This window comes from Pseudochaenichthys georgianus, chromosome 12 (assembly GCF_902827115.2).
Source record: "Pseudochaenichthys georgianus chromosome 12, fPseGeo1.2, whole genome shotgun sequence".
Lineage (NCBI taxonomy): Eukaryota > Metazoa > Chordata > Actinopteri > Perciformes > Channichthyidae > Pseudochaenichthys > Pseudochaenichthys georgianus.
Genome location: NC_047514.1, coordinates 15,233,728 through 15,250,449, shown reverse-complemented (window position 1 = coordinate 15,250,449; position 16,722 = coordinate 15,233,728). Strand labels below are relative to the sequence as shown.

The 16,722-nt window shown below is 44.2% G+C and overlaps 1 protein-coding gene across 1 annotated transcript; it reads left to right on the top strand.

Moving 5' to 3' along the window:
* The first annotated feature begins 14,833 nt into the window (after nucleotides 1–14,833).
* Nucleotides 14,834–16,722, top strand: LOC139434918 (uncharacterized). Its single transcript, XM_071205099.1, has 3 exons — nucleotides 14,834–15,134; nucleotides 15,216–15,856; nucleotides 15,943–16,722. The coding sequence occupies exons 1-3, from the start codon at nucleotides 15,104–15,106 to the stop codon at nucleotides 16,639–16,641; spliced, it is 1,371 nt and encodes a 456-aa protein (XP_071061200.1). The 5' UTR covers nucleotides 14,834–15,103; the 3' UTR covers nucleotides 16,642–16,722.

The following is a 16,722-nucleotide window of genomic DNA, read 5'->3' as shown; positions in this document are numbered from 1 at the left end:
ACCTCATCCTGAACACTGAATTTGAAAATATCCCTACAACTACAATGTCAGACGACAGTGAGTACCTGGAGGTCACTGAGGAGCGGCTTTCTGATGAGATCATCAACTTGAAGGTGATTATAATATGAAATAATTTGGAAAATGCACCATGCATGTAATTAAAGTATACTTTATTTGCAGAATTGGCTTACTAATTAATTTCTACAACAGGTAGAGGAAGTAAGGGCACTCAGAAAAAAATGTGGTCTGGACACCAAAGGCTCCAAGACAGATCTTGTCCTCAGACTTAGAGATAAGATGTCAAATAGAGTGACTTATTACAAAGTCTTTGAGAAAGTTTGGGGTGCCTCAGGTTAGTGAAATAACATCATAATTATATTCTAAGATGATTACACCTGTTCATATTTCGTGATTTGCATAGTTTTTCACACAGATAATGGAGTTATGTATTTGAACACATTTCATCCCCAAAGATCCCTACCATAATGTTACTAACTTATACCTCTGCTTTCAGGTGGCTGGGCTGTGATTACTTGCCCATGTGGGGTTGTCTATTCAGTTAAATGTAACCTCAGAGCAGAGAGCCCACGGGATTATGTGGATCTTTTGCTGTCGTGGAAACACTTTCCCAATGTCACTGTGTATGACTATTCAAGGGGAGTGGCGGTGCATGGTGACCGTCGACAGCCAGAGACATTTCATCCTTTTCAAGGACGGTTAATGGAGCCTACTCCGGAGAACATGAAGCAGGCTTCAGAGGGCAAGCTTCATGTGAATATGCCATGGTTGAAACACCCCAAAGTTCCAACAGATGAAAATGGCCACCCTCTCACTGGTTCTTCGGAGCATTATGCACTGAGTGATGTATTCCACCAGGGGAACAGCAACGATGAAAGGGATGTTCTCAGAAGGATAGAGCTTGTGCCAGAGCTGGCGGGGCGCATACACAGTCAATGTGCGGAACAACTGTTCTCAGGAATGAGGAAAAACAATTACTTTTTGAACATGACAACACCCTCAACACACATATTTCTGCAAAAAAATACTACACCACTACAATGTGACAAAAAACAACAAAGCTAAAGAGCAATACAGAAAAATCATCCAAGCAGATATGGAAATACAGCTTGATGTCAATGGGAGGATATCATTAGGTGAAGCATTTCTTAGAATCATTATGTTCTTGTTCTTTTATGTGGTTATCTGGAGATATCTACTAAAAACTAATATTATTTAATTTCAACAGCTCCTCCTTCACAAGTTGGGATGGCCACTACATTTTCAGAACACCACAGAGATGGTCAGGAGCAACAGGAGTGTAAGTTATCTGCTTGATATTGACAACTTGTATTCATACAAGTCATACTGTATAAAGACATAACATTTTGTGTTGTTGAATTTTTTATCAAGTGAATGATGCCAAGGACCAGGGAGACTTTACTAGTATCAACACAATTATGGCAAGCAAAGGTTGCTGGGGACAGGAGCTTCAGGAGGTTAAAAAAACAACAAGTAAAGTGAACTAGTCAGCAGTTCAAAAATATTGTATGTATGCTAAATAGTATTTAAAATGCCGGTTTTCATTTTCTTTTTTCTTCCTTTAGCTGGCACAGGTTCTGGACAAGACCCAAAGTCCAAACACACATCTAGCCTTTGTGAGCAAGATGGTTCTCACGCGGTCAGATTTTTGGAGTTTGGGTTTGGTTAATGACATGGATGGGATGGTAATCAGAGTGATCATGCTCTTTGTTTCTTGTACTTTTTCTAACTGATTTTGTTTTAATTGTTGGCATGTTTCATGTACTCTTTATTTTACTGACTGTGTGTTTGTATTCTGCCAGATCCTGAACAGCTGTCTTACAGTTATTGAGAAGGTATTGAAGCTGTTCTAAAATATGTAAATATATGTATAAAACATACTATATTATACCAAACAATTATAAAATATTACATTATCAAATCGACAGTGCTTTTAAATTAGATAAACAGATAAACTCTGTGGTTAAATCCAGTTGTTATCACTTGAGGCTCCTGTCCAAAATCAACCGATTTATCCTTTTTAAACTTTTGAGCGTGTAATTCATGCCTTTGTTTTCAACTCGTTTAGATTATGTAATGCCTTTATGCCTAAATAAGACTTCGCTGGCCCGCCTGCAGCTTGTACAAAACGCTGCAGCGCGGCTGCTTACAGGAACCCGCAAGTTTGACCACATCACACCAGTTCTGGCTTCGCTCCCCTGGCTTCCCTGTCCATTTTAGAGTCCATTTTAAGATTTTATCGTTTGTTTTTAAATCTCTTAATGGGCTGGCCCCAGAGTACATCTCCGACCTCTTACAGGTGTACACCCCCTCAAGGGCTTTGAGGTCGGCTGATCAGCTGCTGCTTGTTGTCCCAAAAACAAAGGAAAAGACCAGGGGAGGACCGAGCGTTCTCATCGGTAGCCCCCAGGCTCTGGAACGACCTGCCCCCTCATGTTAAATTGTCGCCCACCTCTTGAAGCTTTAAGTCCCGCCTAAAAACCCACCTCTTTTCCCTCGCTTACCAGTCAGTCTGACCTATGTCATACCTATTTGTATGCTTTTACTTGCCTGTCCTTAGCCTTTAAGTGCCTTGTATTTATTCTTATGTGTGCTTTTTTATCTTTTCTTGTGTGCTTTTTATCTATTCGTGTAATATTATATTTTTATTATAATGTTATGTTCATTGTAAAGCACTTTGGCAAACCCTCTGTTTTTAAACTGTGCTATATAATAAAGTGGATTGGATTGGATTATGAAACTACGTATGTTACAGAGAGTAGATGGCGTTGTGCTGCCAACAGCCATGTTATAGCTGCCTGGTTTCCACCATCTTCGCTGAATCCGACTGCAACACCTGTCGGTATTTTGATCATGATTATCCATGTTGCTGCTCCATATTCTCTGTGCCAACTCATTACTGTAGTCACATCAACACAACTGGTTTTTTGCTTTTCAAGGAAAATGCAGGCAAACCTCCTATGGCTTCTCCTTCCAGTGTGGGAACCTGGACACTGGATACTCTGTGTAAGTAAATGTAGTTCAGTCTTTACTGTACAATGAAGTTTGCCATGCCGAAAAAGTGTTTCTATCTTTAAATTCAACGCTTCATTTAGTTGTATAATACAGATCCTACAAACTTTATAATATAACGTTTGTATGTCAAAGTATACCTGTTGATATTGGAACGTGTGATATAACAGATACTGAGCCACAAGCTAGGGAGATTTTCTTCTAGATCCCCTCCGTGGGCGCTGGCTGGAGAGATGATCGTCGCACCAAAACCATTCAGGTGCACACACACAAACCATTCAGGTGCACACACACACACACACACACATATATATATATATATATATAAACAAAACAACACAATATAATAAAAACAGTTGCAATAATAACATAATATGGTATGATCAATTCTACCCTTTTGTTTTTGCTCCCATATTTCAATTAAAAGATATTTTTCAAAATCAATATTGGTGGGGGCTCTTTTGCAAAGATAATCAATAACACCACCTGACAGTTGTTGCAGATTATACAGCATACTTGTTACTTACTGTAGACACATGTGCGATGGTCCCAAAAAAGCCAAAATCCGCACTGTAAAAAAATATATACATTTATTAGGCACTCTGAATAAGGGTTGACTGTGTAATAATCATGCCTTTTAATTGGTGTATATGTCTCACCAGGTGAAGGCTGGGACAGTGGGAGGGGTGAGGTAGGAACAGGGGACTGCTGAATGCTGAAGTCCCAGGATACAATCCCAAGTTGACTGCATGATGTAAGAGTTGTGCCATGATCTGAAGAACTAAAGAGGACCATGAGGTTTAAAATGTACTGACTTTACTTAGAACTAGAGTAGAATACACATTTGGCAGGCTTAAAAAGTCTGAAAAATAAAAATCCAATCCTCAAAATCCTAAAACATTGGTATAGTTATGCTAAAATGTTTATATTCTCTTTAAATGTACTTCATGTGCTTGCATGTTATTCTTTGTAATGCCTTGTCTTTTATCTGGACAATAAGTCTGTTATTAAGTGGTATAATTTAGATGATGATGATGATGATGTGTAATCAAATCAAATCAAGTTTTATTTATATAGCACATTTATAAACGATCTTTGGTCGAGCCAAAGTACTGTACATATAATAAAAATAGCCTACAGTAGAGACACTTTACAGCTAATACAATAGCACAGATTGTTCAGAATATCAGTATGAGAAAAAACGACACCCTCTATCTATGTGTAGGTGAGGCATTGATATGAGCAAACACATCCAATGTAATTTGATGTTCATCATAGTATTGAGAGATAGGTCTTATCAGATACCTTCAACTGCGGGTACTCCATATTGTTCTGTGTGCCTCCAGAGCACACTAAAACACGAGGTCTGAAATGAAAGCAAAAAAAGAGCCTATAGTTATTCAGGTACTATTCTGATGCTAATACTTTAGTACTTATACTTGAGTATTTCTACACTCTGGCACTTGTACCTTTACTCAAGTACAAGATCTTATCACTTCTTACACCTCTGGAAAGCACTTTTATGTAAAGGAATACATTTTTATAAATGTCCCAACATTTCATTTTTACATGGCAAAACGTTAATATGTTATTAGTGTCAAATGTTATATGTCGTATTGTATAACAAAATAGACATTTATAACATATTATAAATGTCTATCTTTAAATAAAATATTAAATAGATTCCTTTACATCCTAAACAGAAGGTCAAAACGTTAGTATGTTACATGTCAAACAAAAAACCGAAACATTATATAGGCTATATATAGGCCTACAGATGTTTGCTAATGTATCCCTCTTATATCCATCAGGAATTAATATTAAATGATGAATTAACATTACCTCAGCACTGCATAAGTGTGGTCTTCAGTCATATTGACAAAGAAGCACTATTATATTGTATATTATGCTGCGTTTAAAAGGACGGTATTCGCTTGTCAGATTCAGATTTCGCGGGTGTGGCCGCGGTGAGGCAGTGATGTAACCATAGGGATGTAACGCCAGGTTGATGCTGTGACGTAACCAGGGTGGGGAGGGTTACTTGTAAATGTAATCAGTTACTGATTACTGATTACATGGCTCTGAAAGTAATCCGAATACAGTTACAGTTACGGTGCCTTAAAAAACGTAATCAGATTACTTTTAGATTACTTTTGGATTACTTTCTTTTTCCTGGGTATGTTTTGGTGAACAGGAGAACAAAAAGCAAAAGGAAAACTGAACGTGTTTTACTGTTTAATGGCTTATCAAGAGCACACTGAAACATCACATCTGAAACGATGTAACAAGCATAATACCGTTTTGGGGATGCAGCTTGGGATGTGAGAGAGTGAGGGACACGGTTTAGAACGGGCGTGTCGCCTTCTGTCCTGCCAGTGTTGGCAGGACATGAAGTAAAAATGGTCGAACTCGGACTTCATTTAAGGACATTTCGGCCAGGGGTGTAGAGCGATATTTGTTTAAGCACCGGATTGGCAAACAGGAGAGTGGGTCACCAGTCTGCCTTGATCTATGAATTCATGTCCGTGACACTCACAGTATTGCTGCCCACAGCTGTTTTAGAAGAAAAACCCTCCTTCACTTCATTAGATCTCTGCAGCGCCAGGGAGGCAGAGGGAGGGTTAACTCAGCCTCTGAGAAGACGAGCGTGCCGCGCAGTGCCTTTCACGCACTGCCTTCACTGTGTTTACCTTCAGAAATAATCATTAGTAAGGCTAAAGAGCGACCGCAGGCTGATGTGTTTTTAACCACACACACACCTATACACACACACACGCGATTTAAAACGCAGACTTTTGTTCCTCCATGTTTCGTTGTTATTGTTTCACTGAGCGAGCGGAGCCGCGATTTTTTTCAAACGCTTTTTTGGTCCATCTGCGGCGGTAATAGTTTTGTGGGCTGTGATAATTCGGCTGTACCTTTAGTAATGAATATTAAATGTTGAGAGGAAATCTTTCCACCAATAATTCCAATAAGTAATCCAAAATGTATTCACTTCAGGTTTACGAAAGTAACTGTAATCAGATTACCTCGTTTTTCAAATGTAACGCGAGCTGAATACAGTTACTTGATTTTTGTATTCTGATTACGTAACGCCGTTACATGTATTCCGTTACAACCCAACCCTGGACGTAACGCCACGTCGATGCTTGCGTAATGCGGAAGTGGGATCTAAAACTGGGTTGGAAAAACGATAGACGCGTCCCGGCCGCGTCTATCGTTTTCCAACCCAGTTTAGATCCCACTTCCGAAAAAAAGCTTCAGATGGCGGAGTGAGAAGCAGCAACGTTGCAGGCTCGTAAAAAAAAGTTTAGATTTGAGTCCTTGACTGCAAAACTGACAGGCAATAGCTTATTCATGATACACTTTAAGTTATTATAGAAGCTTAAATAGTCACAATTTACTTTAACTCTTCAGTTACCAACACTTTTGACATAAAGTGCCTGCTAGCATGACCGACCACGATTACAACTTAAAAGTTCTCCGTGAGGCGTGTGACGACTCGGTTATTGAGGACATGGAAGCGGACAACTCTAAGGGACAAAAATAAATTGGGACCACACACCACTAAAGGGACCGAATCCAAAGAAATCAAAGGTTCATGGCGAAACACAAATGGCAGAGGATAGCAGCAGCACCATTCTCCAGGCAATACAAGTCTTATCCGGAAAAATGGGATGAACAGACAGAGCTGTTAAAAAAGTTTGAAAAACGCATTGAAGCAAACACTGAAGCAGCTAAAGAAAATAAGAAAGACATTTCTGCTCTTCAGAAAAAGTTTGATGATCTTCTGAAAGATAACACTTTACTACGTAAGTCTGGGCGAGGAGCAAGCCCGCTACAAAACGGAGGTGGAATCTGAGGATGAATGGTCTGCCTGAAAAAGAAGGAGAAAACACAAGAGAAGCTGTGACGGGATCTCACAAGAGTTGTTCCGCTGTCTGTGGAAAAGCTGCGTGACTCAGTACACACTGTCCATCGGCTGGGTATGAAGGGTAATGCAGCTACTTCCAAACAACACACCGAGGTCAATCATCATTCAGTTCGGGATGAGGACTGTTCGTGACGAGATCTGGAAAAAGTCCAAAGATGCGAGAGTCTGCAGCGAGATGCACATTTGTAGGATGCAGGATTTCTCCAAGGAGGACCGGGAGGCTCGCTCCAAGCTGTGGCCACTGGTTCAAGAAGCCAGGAGAAAGGGGAAGAGAGCTTTTCTGAAGGAAGGCTTCGCACTGATTGACAACAAAAGAGTGGACCCGGAATAACGTGAAAAACACCGCAGTAATTAACTGGAGGGACAGGGAGCAGGTTTTCGGTCCTCAGTAGGTATGCTGAAGTTTTCAGTTTGAGTGTTTATTTTTTTTTTAGGATTGGACTTGTCTCAGGTTATATTCAAAATGTTGTGAGCTATTGCACTAATATGTTTGTTACAGCCTGTCCTCCTACAAAAACGACCATATAGGTCGATTGTTCAGCAGCTAAATACGACCCAGAGGACATGTTTTAAAGTGTAGCCCCTCTAGTGGTCGTGTAAGAAACAACATGCTCCTGTCGATTGCAAACGCTCCGGAGGGTCGTTTATTCACAAATAACCCTCTCTGGAAAATCCTACATTGTGGAATAGTTTGGCCATTAAAATGCCTTTTTATTAGATTTCTAGCGAGAAGTGTATATTGTACTTTTATAATCCACGTCCAGTGGATGTGTAGGATCTACAGTTTGATAGATATACGAAGATGATTTGAGGTCTCGCCAGGAGAACGTGTACTGTATATGGGGCAACTTCCATGTAAAGTTAGCGTGGGTGAAAACAGTATTTCCGGTCTCGAAGTTTTCATAATAAAACCGGAAGTATTCCCCACACTGTCAAATGATTACGCAGTGATATCTCCATTACTCATCCACTAAAAAACATCAGTTTATCCTTGTTAATTACACAATATTGATTGGTTTAAATTGTGTACAATGCTTTTGTGTTTTTAACCTTCGATTCGGAGAAACAAATAGTTTTTTCGGAGTTTAGACACTACAGAGTTTCCGAAGACACTACACTACCCAGAATCCCCAGCTATCGTTTGGGACTACAACATCCGCCTTGCTTTACAAACCCCGTGATTAGCCCTCAAGCTCTGTGATTGGATATTGGAGTGGCAGTGCGACAAGGTTACGCTGAGCGTCAAAGCTCTTTGAAATGGAATGGAACCACGCCAGACTATCCAAAACTGGACTTGGACGGGTCCAGCCCGGCCCTCCCCCCCAGAATTACACTTGCTGGCTATTGTGTGTTTCGCAACATGTTCTATGGCACGTCTCTACTGGGAAATGTAGTTTTAAAATACGTTTTCGTATTTCCCACAATTAGAAGTTGCCAGTATTAAACTGTATACATCCCTGGAGGTTTAGGGGACACGAAACACATTGGTGTTATCAAATTTAAAACATATAATTAATACATGGGTGAAAATTGCTTGTGTCCATAATGGGCAGCATTAATACCACATGACAGCTGGTCTTATGTCTGTGACCCCTCCTGTTGTTAATTGATAAGCCTGAAACATGCACTTGTCAAGGTTCAGATGCACATTTAGCAAATATGGCAGTAGCCATCGATCATCTTAAGATAAGATACTTTATTGATCTCAAGTTGGGAAATGTTTTTGTTACAGCAGCATGTACTACTTTGTTCTACTCCACTACAATTCAGAGGTTAACCTGATATTTTTACTCTACTACATTTATTTTTGTTACTTTGCAGATTCTGATTAATGATGTGAAATATAAACAACCCTTAAATCAGACTTTAGTTACACCTGAGTAAAATTCAGCCTTATCAGTTTGTCTGTTTTGCACATCCTCCTGTTAATATCTTTGGACGTCCTGCACTAAACTGTTTTATTGTAGAGATCACTACAGTATCTTCTAGATATTTTCCATTCTATATTTCTATCATTGACCCCTATTTTGTATGTAGGCTACTCTTAATATTTAAATGTTTTCATCAATAACTAAATAAATATAACTTATTCAACAACTACATTCAATAACGTGCTTTAACCACTAGGAGGTGCGGTTTAGACCAGTGGTCTAGTTAATAAAACATAATAATATCGTACATAATATGACTATTCACTTTATTGTGAGTTTAAAACAGAACGGTAAAGGAAAATACAGTTTCAGTCTCTCGATGTGAAGCTTATGCATTGTACCATGAACCTGTATAGACCTGTAACAGTCAACTGCATGAGGAGTTGGAAAGGTAGTTCAGAAAATCAGTAATATCTTTAAAAAACTACAAAAAAGTCCCTTTCTATCAGCTGTGCACCGTTATGGTGTAAATACAGACTATCTACTAATTGGATCAAATATAAAAGTCAGCCGAATTAGTGTTGATACTGCAAGGAGACGTATTGTGTGAGAAAGAAATGGAAGATGTTGTTTAATTGTTGATATATTTATGGTCCACGTCACGTATTCAGTTTTGGCGGCATCTCTTCCAGTTTGTCAAAAGGTCTTCTGATCAGGGCTCTATAAATACATATCTAGGGCAGATATGTAATATTTAATGCAGCCGAACCGTGTATTACAATGCTTTGATGACTTTCAAAGAGAAAAGCAAGAACACTCGGAATAAAGTATTATTATTATTTTTTGTAATGTTTTCCGATTTCATATCACATAAACACCATATCCCGACGTGCATTGCGGCGTGATTTTATCAAAACCTCTGAAAAAAGAAATGTGTCTCTCAGAATCGAAAGAGAAAAACCTATGGGAAAAACACAAAAGCATTGTACACAATTTAAACCAATTAATGTCGTATACTTAACTAGGATAAATTGATGTTTTTTTAGTGGATGAGTAGTGCAGATATCACTGTTAAATCATTTGATCATTGGTTTTATTATGAAAACGGCGAGACCGGAAATACTGTTTTCAACCCGTAACTTTACATGGAAGCTTACCGCATATACACGTTCTCCTGACGAAATCTCAAATCATCTTCGTAATATCTATCAAACTATAGATCCTACATATCGACTGGACGTGGATTCTAAAAGTACAATATATACTTCTCGCTAGAAATCTAATCATAAAGCGTTTTAATGGCCAAACTATCCTACAATTTAGGATTTTACAGAGAGGGTTATTTGTGAATAAACAACCCTCTGTAACGTTTGCATTCAACGGGAGCACTCGAGGCCGACAATTTTCAAACGTAATTATAGGTCGTATTAAGCGCTTGGACAAACGACATATTTGGTCGTAATAAGGGCTTAAACAATCGACCCATTTGGTCGTATGAGTTGGAGGACTTGTTGGTTTGTTAAGGGCTACGTTACTCACTCCTGCGCATCGATATAGCATTCCTTTGCGCATTTTCTCAAAGTTTCTATCTTTGCTCTTTCAATGTTATCGTTCATATCCTTAAATGCTAGGGGGCTAAAAAACAATGTGAAATGTAAGGCCATTTTTATTTTTTGTAAGGAACAAAAGGAAAATTGTGTTTTTCTGCAAGAAACTCATTCTGCAGAGGCAGATCCTAAGTTCTGGAAAGTACAGTGGGGAGACAACATTTTTTTCAGCCATGGAACATCACATTCGGCTGGAGTGATGATTTTATTTAACAGGTTACCTGGAAATATAAATGACCACATGAGTGATACAAACGGTCATTGGCTAATGGTTGTGACTGATGTTAATGGGACTAATTACATACTGGTGTGTGTTTATGGATATTGTTACGAATGGATGAAGCAGGTAGGACTCAAATGCAGAATAACGAAAAGCGAGCTTTATTAAATAAATTAAAGCTGTGGCAAAACAAGGCAGAATCCAAAATATCCAACACCAACGTGCAGCACAAGGAACACAGACCGTGGAATGACATGGAGGGGAAACAATGAACCAACAGGAAGACTAGACTAAATACACAGAAGGGTAATCACAGAACAAGACACAGCTGGGCAGGGGAGGAGAAACACAAGGACAACAGCTGAACACAATCGGGTAATCAGGGAGGGAAACAGACAGAAAGCAGACAGGCAGGAAACGGGGGTGAACACTTTACACAATAAAACCCAAAGACAAGAAAAACACCAACACAGACAAAACTACAAACGTGACATAACATGAGAATCGTGATAGAATCGTGACAGAACCCCCCCCCTCAAGGGACGGATCCCAGACGTCCCAAAAAAAAAAAAAAGGTCCAGCAGGGTGGGTGGAGGAGGACCGGAGGGAGGACACATAACTAGGGCCAAGAAAGGGTGGGTGGAGGGGGTCTGGAGGATAGGTGGAGGGCGGACGGCCCGGGGGAAAGGCAGAGACCAAGGAGGGGGTCTCGGGCGGAAGGCCCAGGGGCAAGGCAGAGACCAATGACGGGGTCTCGGGCGGAAGGCCCGGGGGCAAGGCAGAGACCAAGGAGGGGGTCTCGGGTGGACGGCCTGGGGGCAAGGCAAAGTTCAAAAAGGGGCGAAGGCCACAGCGGGCAAACTCAGGGGGCTGTGCATGAGGGCAAAAGCAGCAGCAGGAAGAGTCAGGGGGCCGGGCCCGAGGACGAAGACCACGGCACTCAGGGGGCCGGGCTCGAGGGAGAAGACCGCGGCTCTCAGGGGGCCGGGCTCGAGGACGAAGACCAGACAGCTCCGGAGGCCGGGCAGGACCCGGTGTCGGCCGAACAGGAACCGGAGCCAGTGGGACAGGCTTCGGCAGGATCCCCCACGGAAGAGGACCAGTAGTTGGCAGGACCCCCGGTGAGACAGGTGATGGTGGGGCCTCCAACGGAACAGGACATAGGATTGGCAGGACCCCCGGCAGGAGAGCAGTCGGCGGGACCTCCAACGGCACAGGACATATGGTTGGCAGGACCCCCGGCAGAAGAGTAGTTGGCAGGACCCCCGGCAGAAGAGTAGTTGGCAGGACCCCCGGCAGGAGAGTAGTCGGCGGGACCTCCAACGGGACAGGACAAGGAGCTGGTAGGACCCCCGGCAGAAGAGCAGTCGGCGGGGCCTCCAACGGCACTGGACAAAGGGTTGGCAGGACCCCCGGCAGGAGAGCAGTCGGTGGGACCTCCAACGAGATGGGACAAGGAGCTGGCAGGACCCCCGGCAGGAGAGCAGACGGTGGGACCTCCAACGGGACGGGACAAAGGGTTGGCAGGACCCCCGGCAGGAGAGTAGTCGGCGGGGCCTCCAACGGCACGGGACATAGGATTGGCAGGACCCCGGCAGGAGAGTAGACGGCGGGACCTCCAACGAGACAGGACAAGAAGCTGGCAGGACCCCTGGCAGGAGAGTAGACGGCGGGACCTCCAACGGGACAGAGATACGATTGGTAGGACCCCCGGCAGAGGAGTAGTCGACGGGGCCTCCAACGGGACAGGACATGGAGTTGGCAGGACCCCCAGCGGAACCTCCAACGGACCAGGACATTGGGTAGGGACTTGAGACGTGACTCGAGAGGGGAACTAGGGACGGAACTCCAGAGGGGACTATAGGAGAGACTAGAGGAGGAACAAGAGGAGGGACTAGAGGAGGAACTAGAGGAGGGAACTCGAGAGGAGACTTGAGAGGGGAACTAGAGAGGGGACTAGAGGAGGGACTAAAGGAGGGACTAGAGGAGGGACTAAAGGAGGGACTAGAGCAGGGACTAAAGGAGGGACTAGAGGAGGGACCTCGAGAGGGAACTCGAGAGGGGACTGGAGAAGTGACTAGAGGAGGGACTAGAGATGGGACTAGGGAAGGGACTAGAGAAGGGACTAGAGGAGGGACTAGAGAGGTGACTAAAAGGGGGACTGGAGAAGGGACTAGGGAAGTGACTAGAGGAGGGACTTGAGAAAGGACTTGAGAAAGGAATTGAGTAGGGACTAGAGAAGGGACTAGAGAAGGGACTATGGCAGCTGGGACCAGGACTGGGGCCGGAACCATGGCTGCTGGGGCCGGAACCATGGCTGCTGGGACCGGCACTGGAGCCGGAGCCGCTGGAGTACGGGCTGGAATCCTGGCCTTGCATCTTCCAGAGACCTGACGGAATGCAGTTGGAGGTCAACTAATCACAGAGCTTGAGGCAACGCGGAACAATAGCTGAGGATTCTGGGTAGTGTAGTGTCTTCGGCCATCCTAAACTGAACACATATTTGTTTCTCCGAATCGAAGGGGAAAAATACAAAAGCATTGCACACAATTTAAACCAATCAATGTTGTGTAATTAACAAGGATAATCTGGTGTTTTTGAGTCGATGAGTAGTGCAGATGGCACTGTAAAATTAATCGACAGTAAGGCAAATGTCAGCCTTATGAACGGAGGTACCGTGGGACTTGCCCTTCCCATGTACGGGAGTCCGCTCAATGGAAATGCGATGTCAAGTTCCGATGTCAAGTTCCTGTCAGCGGCTAGACATATGTTACCAGTGTTTACCAGTGTTGCCAGGGGCATGATAACATCCTCCACTGGAGGTTGGGTGTTGCTGCTGTGAATAAGGCCGACTATGGGTGCCGATGGGCGGACGGTAAAGCACCGCAAAGTAGACCCCCTTTAAGTGTAAGGCAAATGTCAGCCTTATGAACGGAGGTACCGTGGGACTTGCCCTTCCCATGTACGGGAGTCCGCTCAATGGAAATGCGATGTCAAGTTCCGATGTCAAGTTCCTGTCAGCGGCTAGACATATGTTACCAGTGTTTACCAGTGTTGCCAGGGGCATGATAACATCCTCCATGGAGGTTGGGTGTTGCTGCTGTGAATAAGGCCGACTATGGGTGCTGATGGGCGGACGGTAAAGCACCGCAAAGTATACCCCCTTTAAGTGTAGCCAGGGGCACGAGAAACATCCTCCATGGAGGTTGGGTGCTGCTGCTGTGAAGAAGGCCGACTATGGGTGCTGATGGGCGGACGGTAAAGCACCGCAAAGTATACCCCCTTTAAGTGTAGCCAGGGGCACGAGCAAAATCCTCCATGGAGGTTGGGTGTTGCTGCTGTGAATAAGGCCGACTATGGGTGCTGATGGGCGGACGGTAAAGCACCGCAAAGTATACCCCCTTTAAGTGTAGCCAGGGGCACGAGAAACATCCTCCATGGAGGTTGGGTGCTGCTGCTGTGAAGAAGGCCGACTATGGGTGCTGATGGGCGGACGGTAAAGCACCGCAAAGTATACCCCCTTTAAGTGTAGCCAGGGGCACGAGCAAAATCCTCCATGGAGGTTGGGTGTTGCTGCTGTGAATAAGGCCGACTATGGGTGCTGATAGGCGGACGGTAAAGCACCGCAAAGTATACCCCCTTTAAGTGTAGCCAGGGTCACCCTGCATGCGTCGTCAAATGTGATTGAAATGGACAGATTCCTGTACATTTCAATCACTTTTAATGGGAGTCGTCAGTATATGGAGCTTAACCCATAATTCCCGGACGTTCCAGGCCGAATTTGGAAGCTCATATGCGGCCTGCCATGTGCCTCCACCCGTGGAAAGCAAAAAAAAGTAAAGAAAACGGTCAATTATATGTTAAAATAATCAAAAATGAAGTTTTTGAAAATTCTTGAAAAACGGCTAAGTGCCAACGGGGGAGGGGGTCAAGTCTTCGGCGCTTCGGAACGAAGCCCCGGAGACTTTTGCACTCCCCCGTTGCAATTTACAACGGAGAGGGGAAACGAGAGCTCCCCTCCTCCGTCCAAAATTTTCATTCATCTTTTCCAAGCTACCATCTGCACGAAATCGGAAACCCGGTTTTTGAGAGCACTTAGAAAAAAACGAGCTATTTTCACATGATGGGGAAATCATGGAGGAATGTCATTCTGAAGAAACGACCCCGACCAGAGTCGACACCAACGAGGCTGTCCAAGTCGAAAGGTCCCTCCTGCAGCAAGTCTCCCATTCCTGCCTGCAGCACGTCTCCCATTCCCGCCTGCAGCACGTCTCCCATTCCCGCCTGCAGCAAGTCCCCCACTGGCTCTCACACCCATTCACCCAGCTCCTCAGAGCCTGCATCCATCCATACCGAGGCCTCGTCAACCTCCCCTCCCATAAATTCCCCCTGGTTCCGGGGCAGGGGCCGGGGAAATATAATGCGGGACATAACATTCCCACGGATCATGGGTAAGTGTTTTGGCTATGTGACACATGCAGTTTCTGTAACACATCATGTGTTGTCATTAAAGTACTGTTTATATTTCACAGAGGAGTATCTGCAAGGATACCGGGAGCATTATGCAGGTATCGACCCACCAGTGAGGCTCCAGGAAAACACAGTCTCCAAACTAAGCAGAGTGAAGTCGTTCCTCAGTTTCATGGCACACGGTTTCAATCGCCTGTCTGACTGGCTCTTTTTGAGGGATCTCAAGAGGATACGCGGGTGGTCCCGGAGCCTGATGAAGTCAAGCCTTCAGGTCACGACCTCCGACTTCTACATCAAGAATATATCACACTTTCTCAAGTACATGGCCGACACACCGTGCAAGGGGAGCAGGCTCAGCCAAACGGACATGATTTTAATCAAACGGGAAGTAGTTGCCATCCTGAAGTCCCTGAAGAGAAAAGTACTTATCCACCAGATGCAAGTGAAGCGTGACAAGATGGAAGGTCTGCCGAGCCACAACGACCTAATGACATGCTTGACTTCGACCACCACTCGCATCCCTCAGCTCCTGGATGTGATGGCCAGCAATCCGACTACCGCGACCCGGACACTGCTCTATGGGTATATGACTCTTCATTGGAGCTGCATTTATGGCCACCGTCCGGGGGTCTACTCCAACATGACCAACGCCGAGGTCCGAAAGGCGGATACAACTGGCACTGCCTTCGGCTACCTGGTTCATGTGAGTGCTATTAATCAATGTATTTATTCTGGCAGTTATATGCATGATTGACATTGTATTGACACTCTCTATCTCTGTCATAACAGGTAAGTAACCACAAGACGGCCAACGCGTTCGGGGAGGCGCAGCTGTACCTCACCGTAGAAGAATTTGGATGGATGAAGAGGTGGCTGGAAATTAAGGGTACGCTGACCTGCACCCAGAGCCGTTACTTTCTGTACACAGAGGGGAAGAACCCGTTCAGGAAGCTTGCCTACTCCCTGAGGTTGGCATGGGCTGATGTGGGGCTCCGCAGTCCCATTAACTTCACCGACCTCCGCACAGTCCACGCCGATAATGCGAAGAGGTTTCAAGACAAAGGCAACCGCCAAAGAGTGAGTGATTTCATGTGTCACAACACTGCAACTGCGGACAAATTTTACGCGAATAATCCTTCTTTGAAGGAGGCTGCGGACATTCGGTTGCTCTTCACACAGTCACTTCAAGCAGCGGCGGCGGCATCGACAGCAGCAGCAGCAGCGGGAAATGAAGACACTTTTGCGGGTATTGACATCGACAGTGACAACTCTGGAGAGGAGCACAGCCCGGCTCCCTACCAAGACTCCCTACCAAGACATGTCCCGAAGAGGGACCAGTCACTGGCCGAACACAACCCCTCAGACATGGGTGAAGAGAGGGTGCCATACTCTGCCCCAACTTCACCCACTGTTGCCAGTGATCAACTTGTAAATATGCAGTGTGTTGTTGTAATCAGTCCCCTTGTAAATACGTTATATCCTGTTTGAATTTATTTATTACTGTCAATATTACTGTAAATAAAGTTTGTTAAAATTACTAAGTGTTCTGTTTTTAATCCCACTATGGGT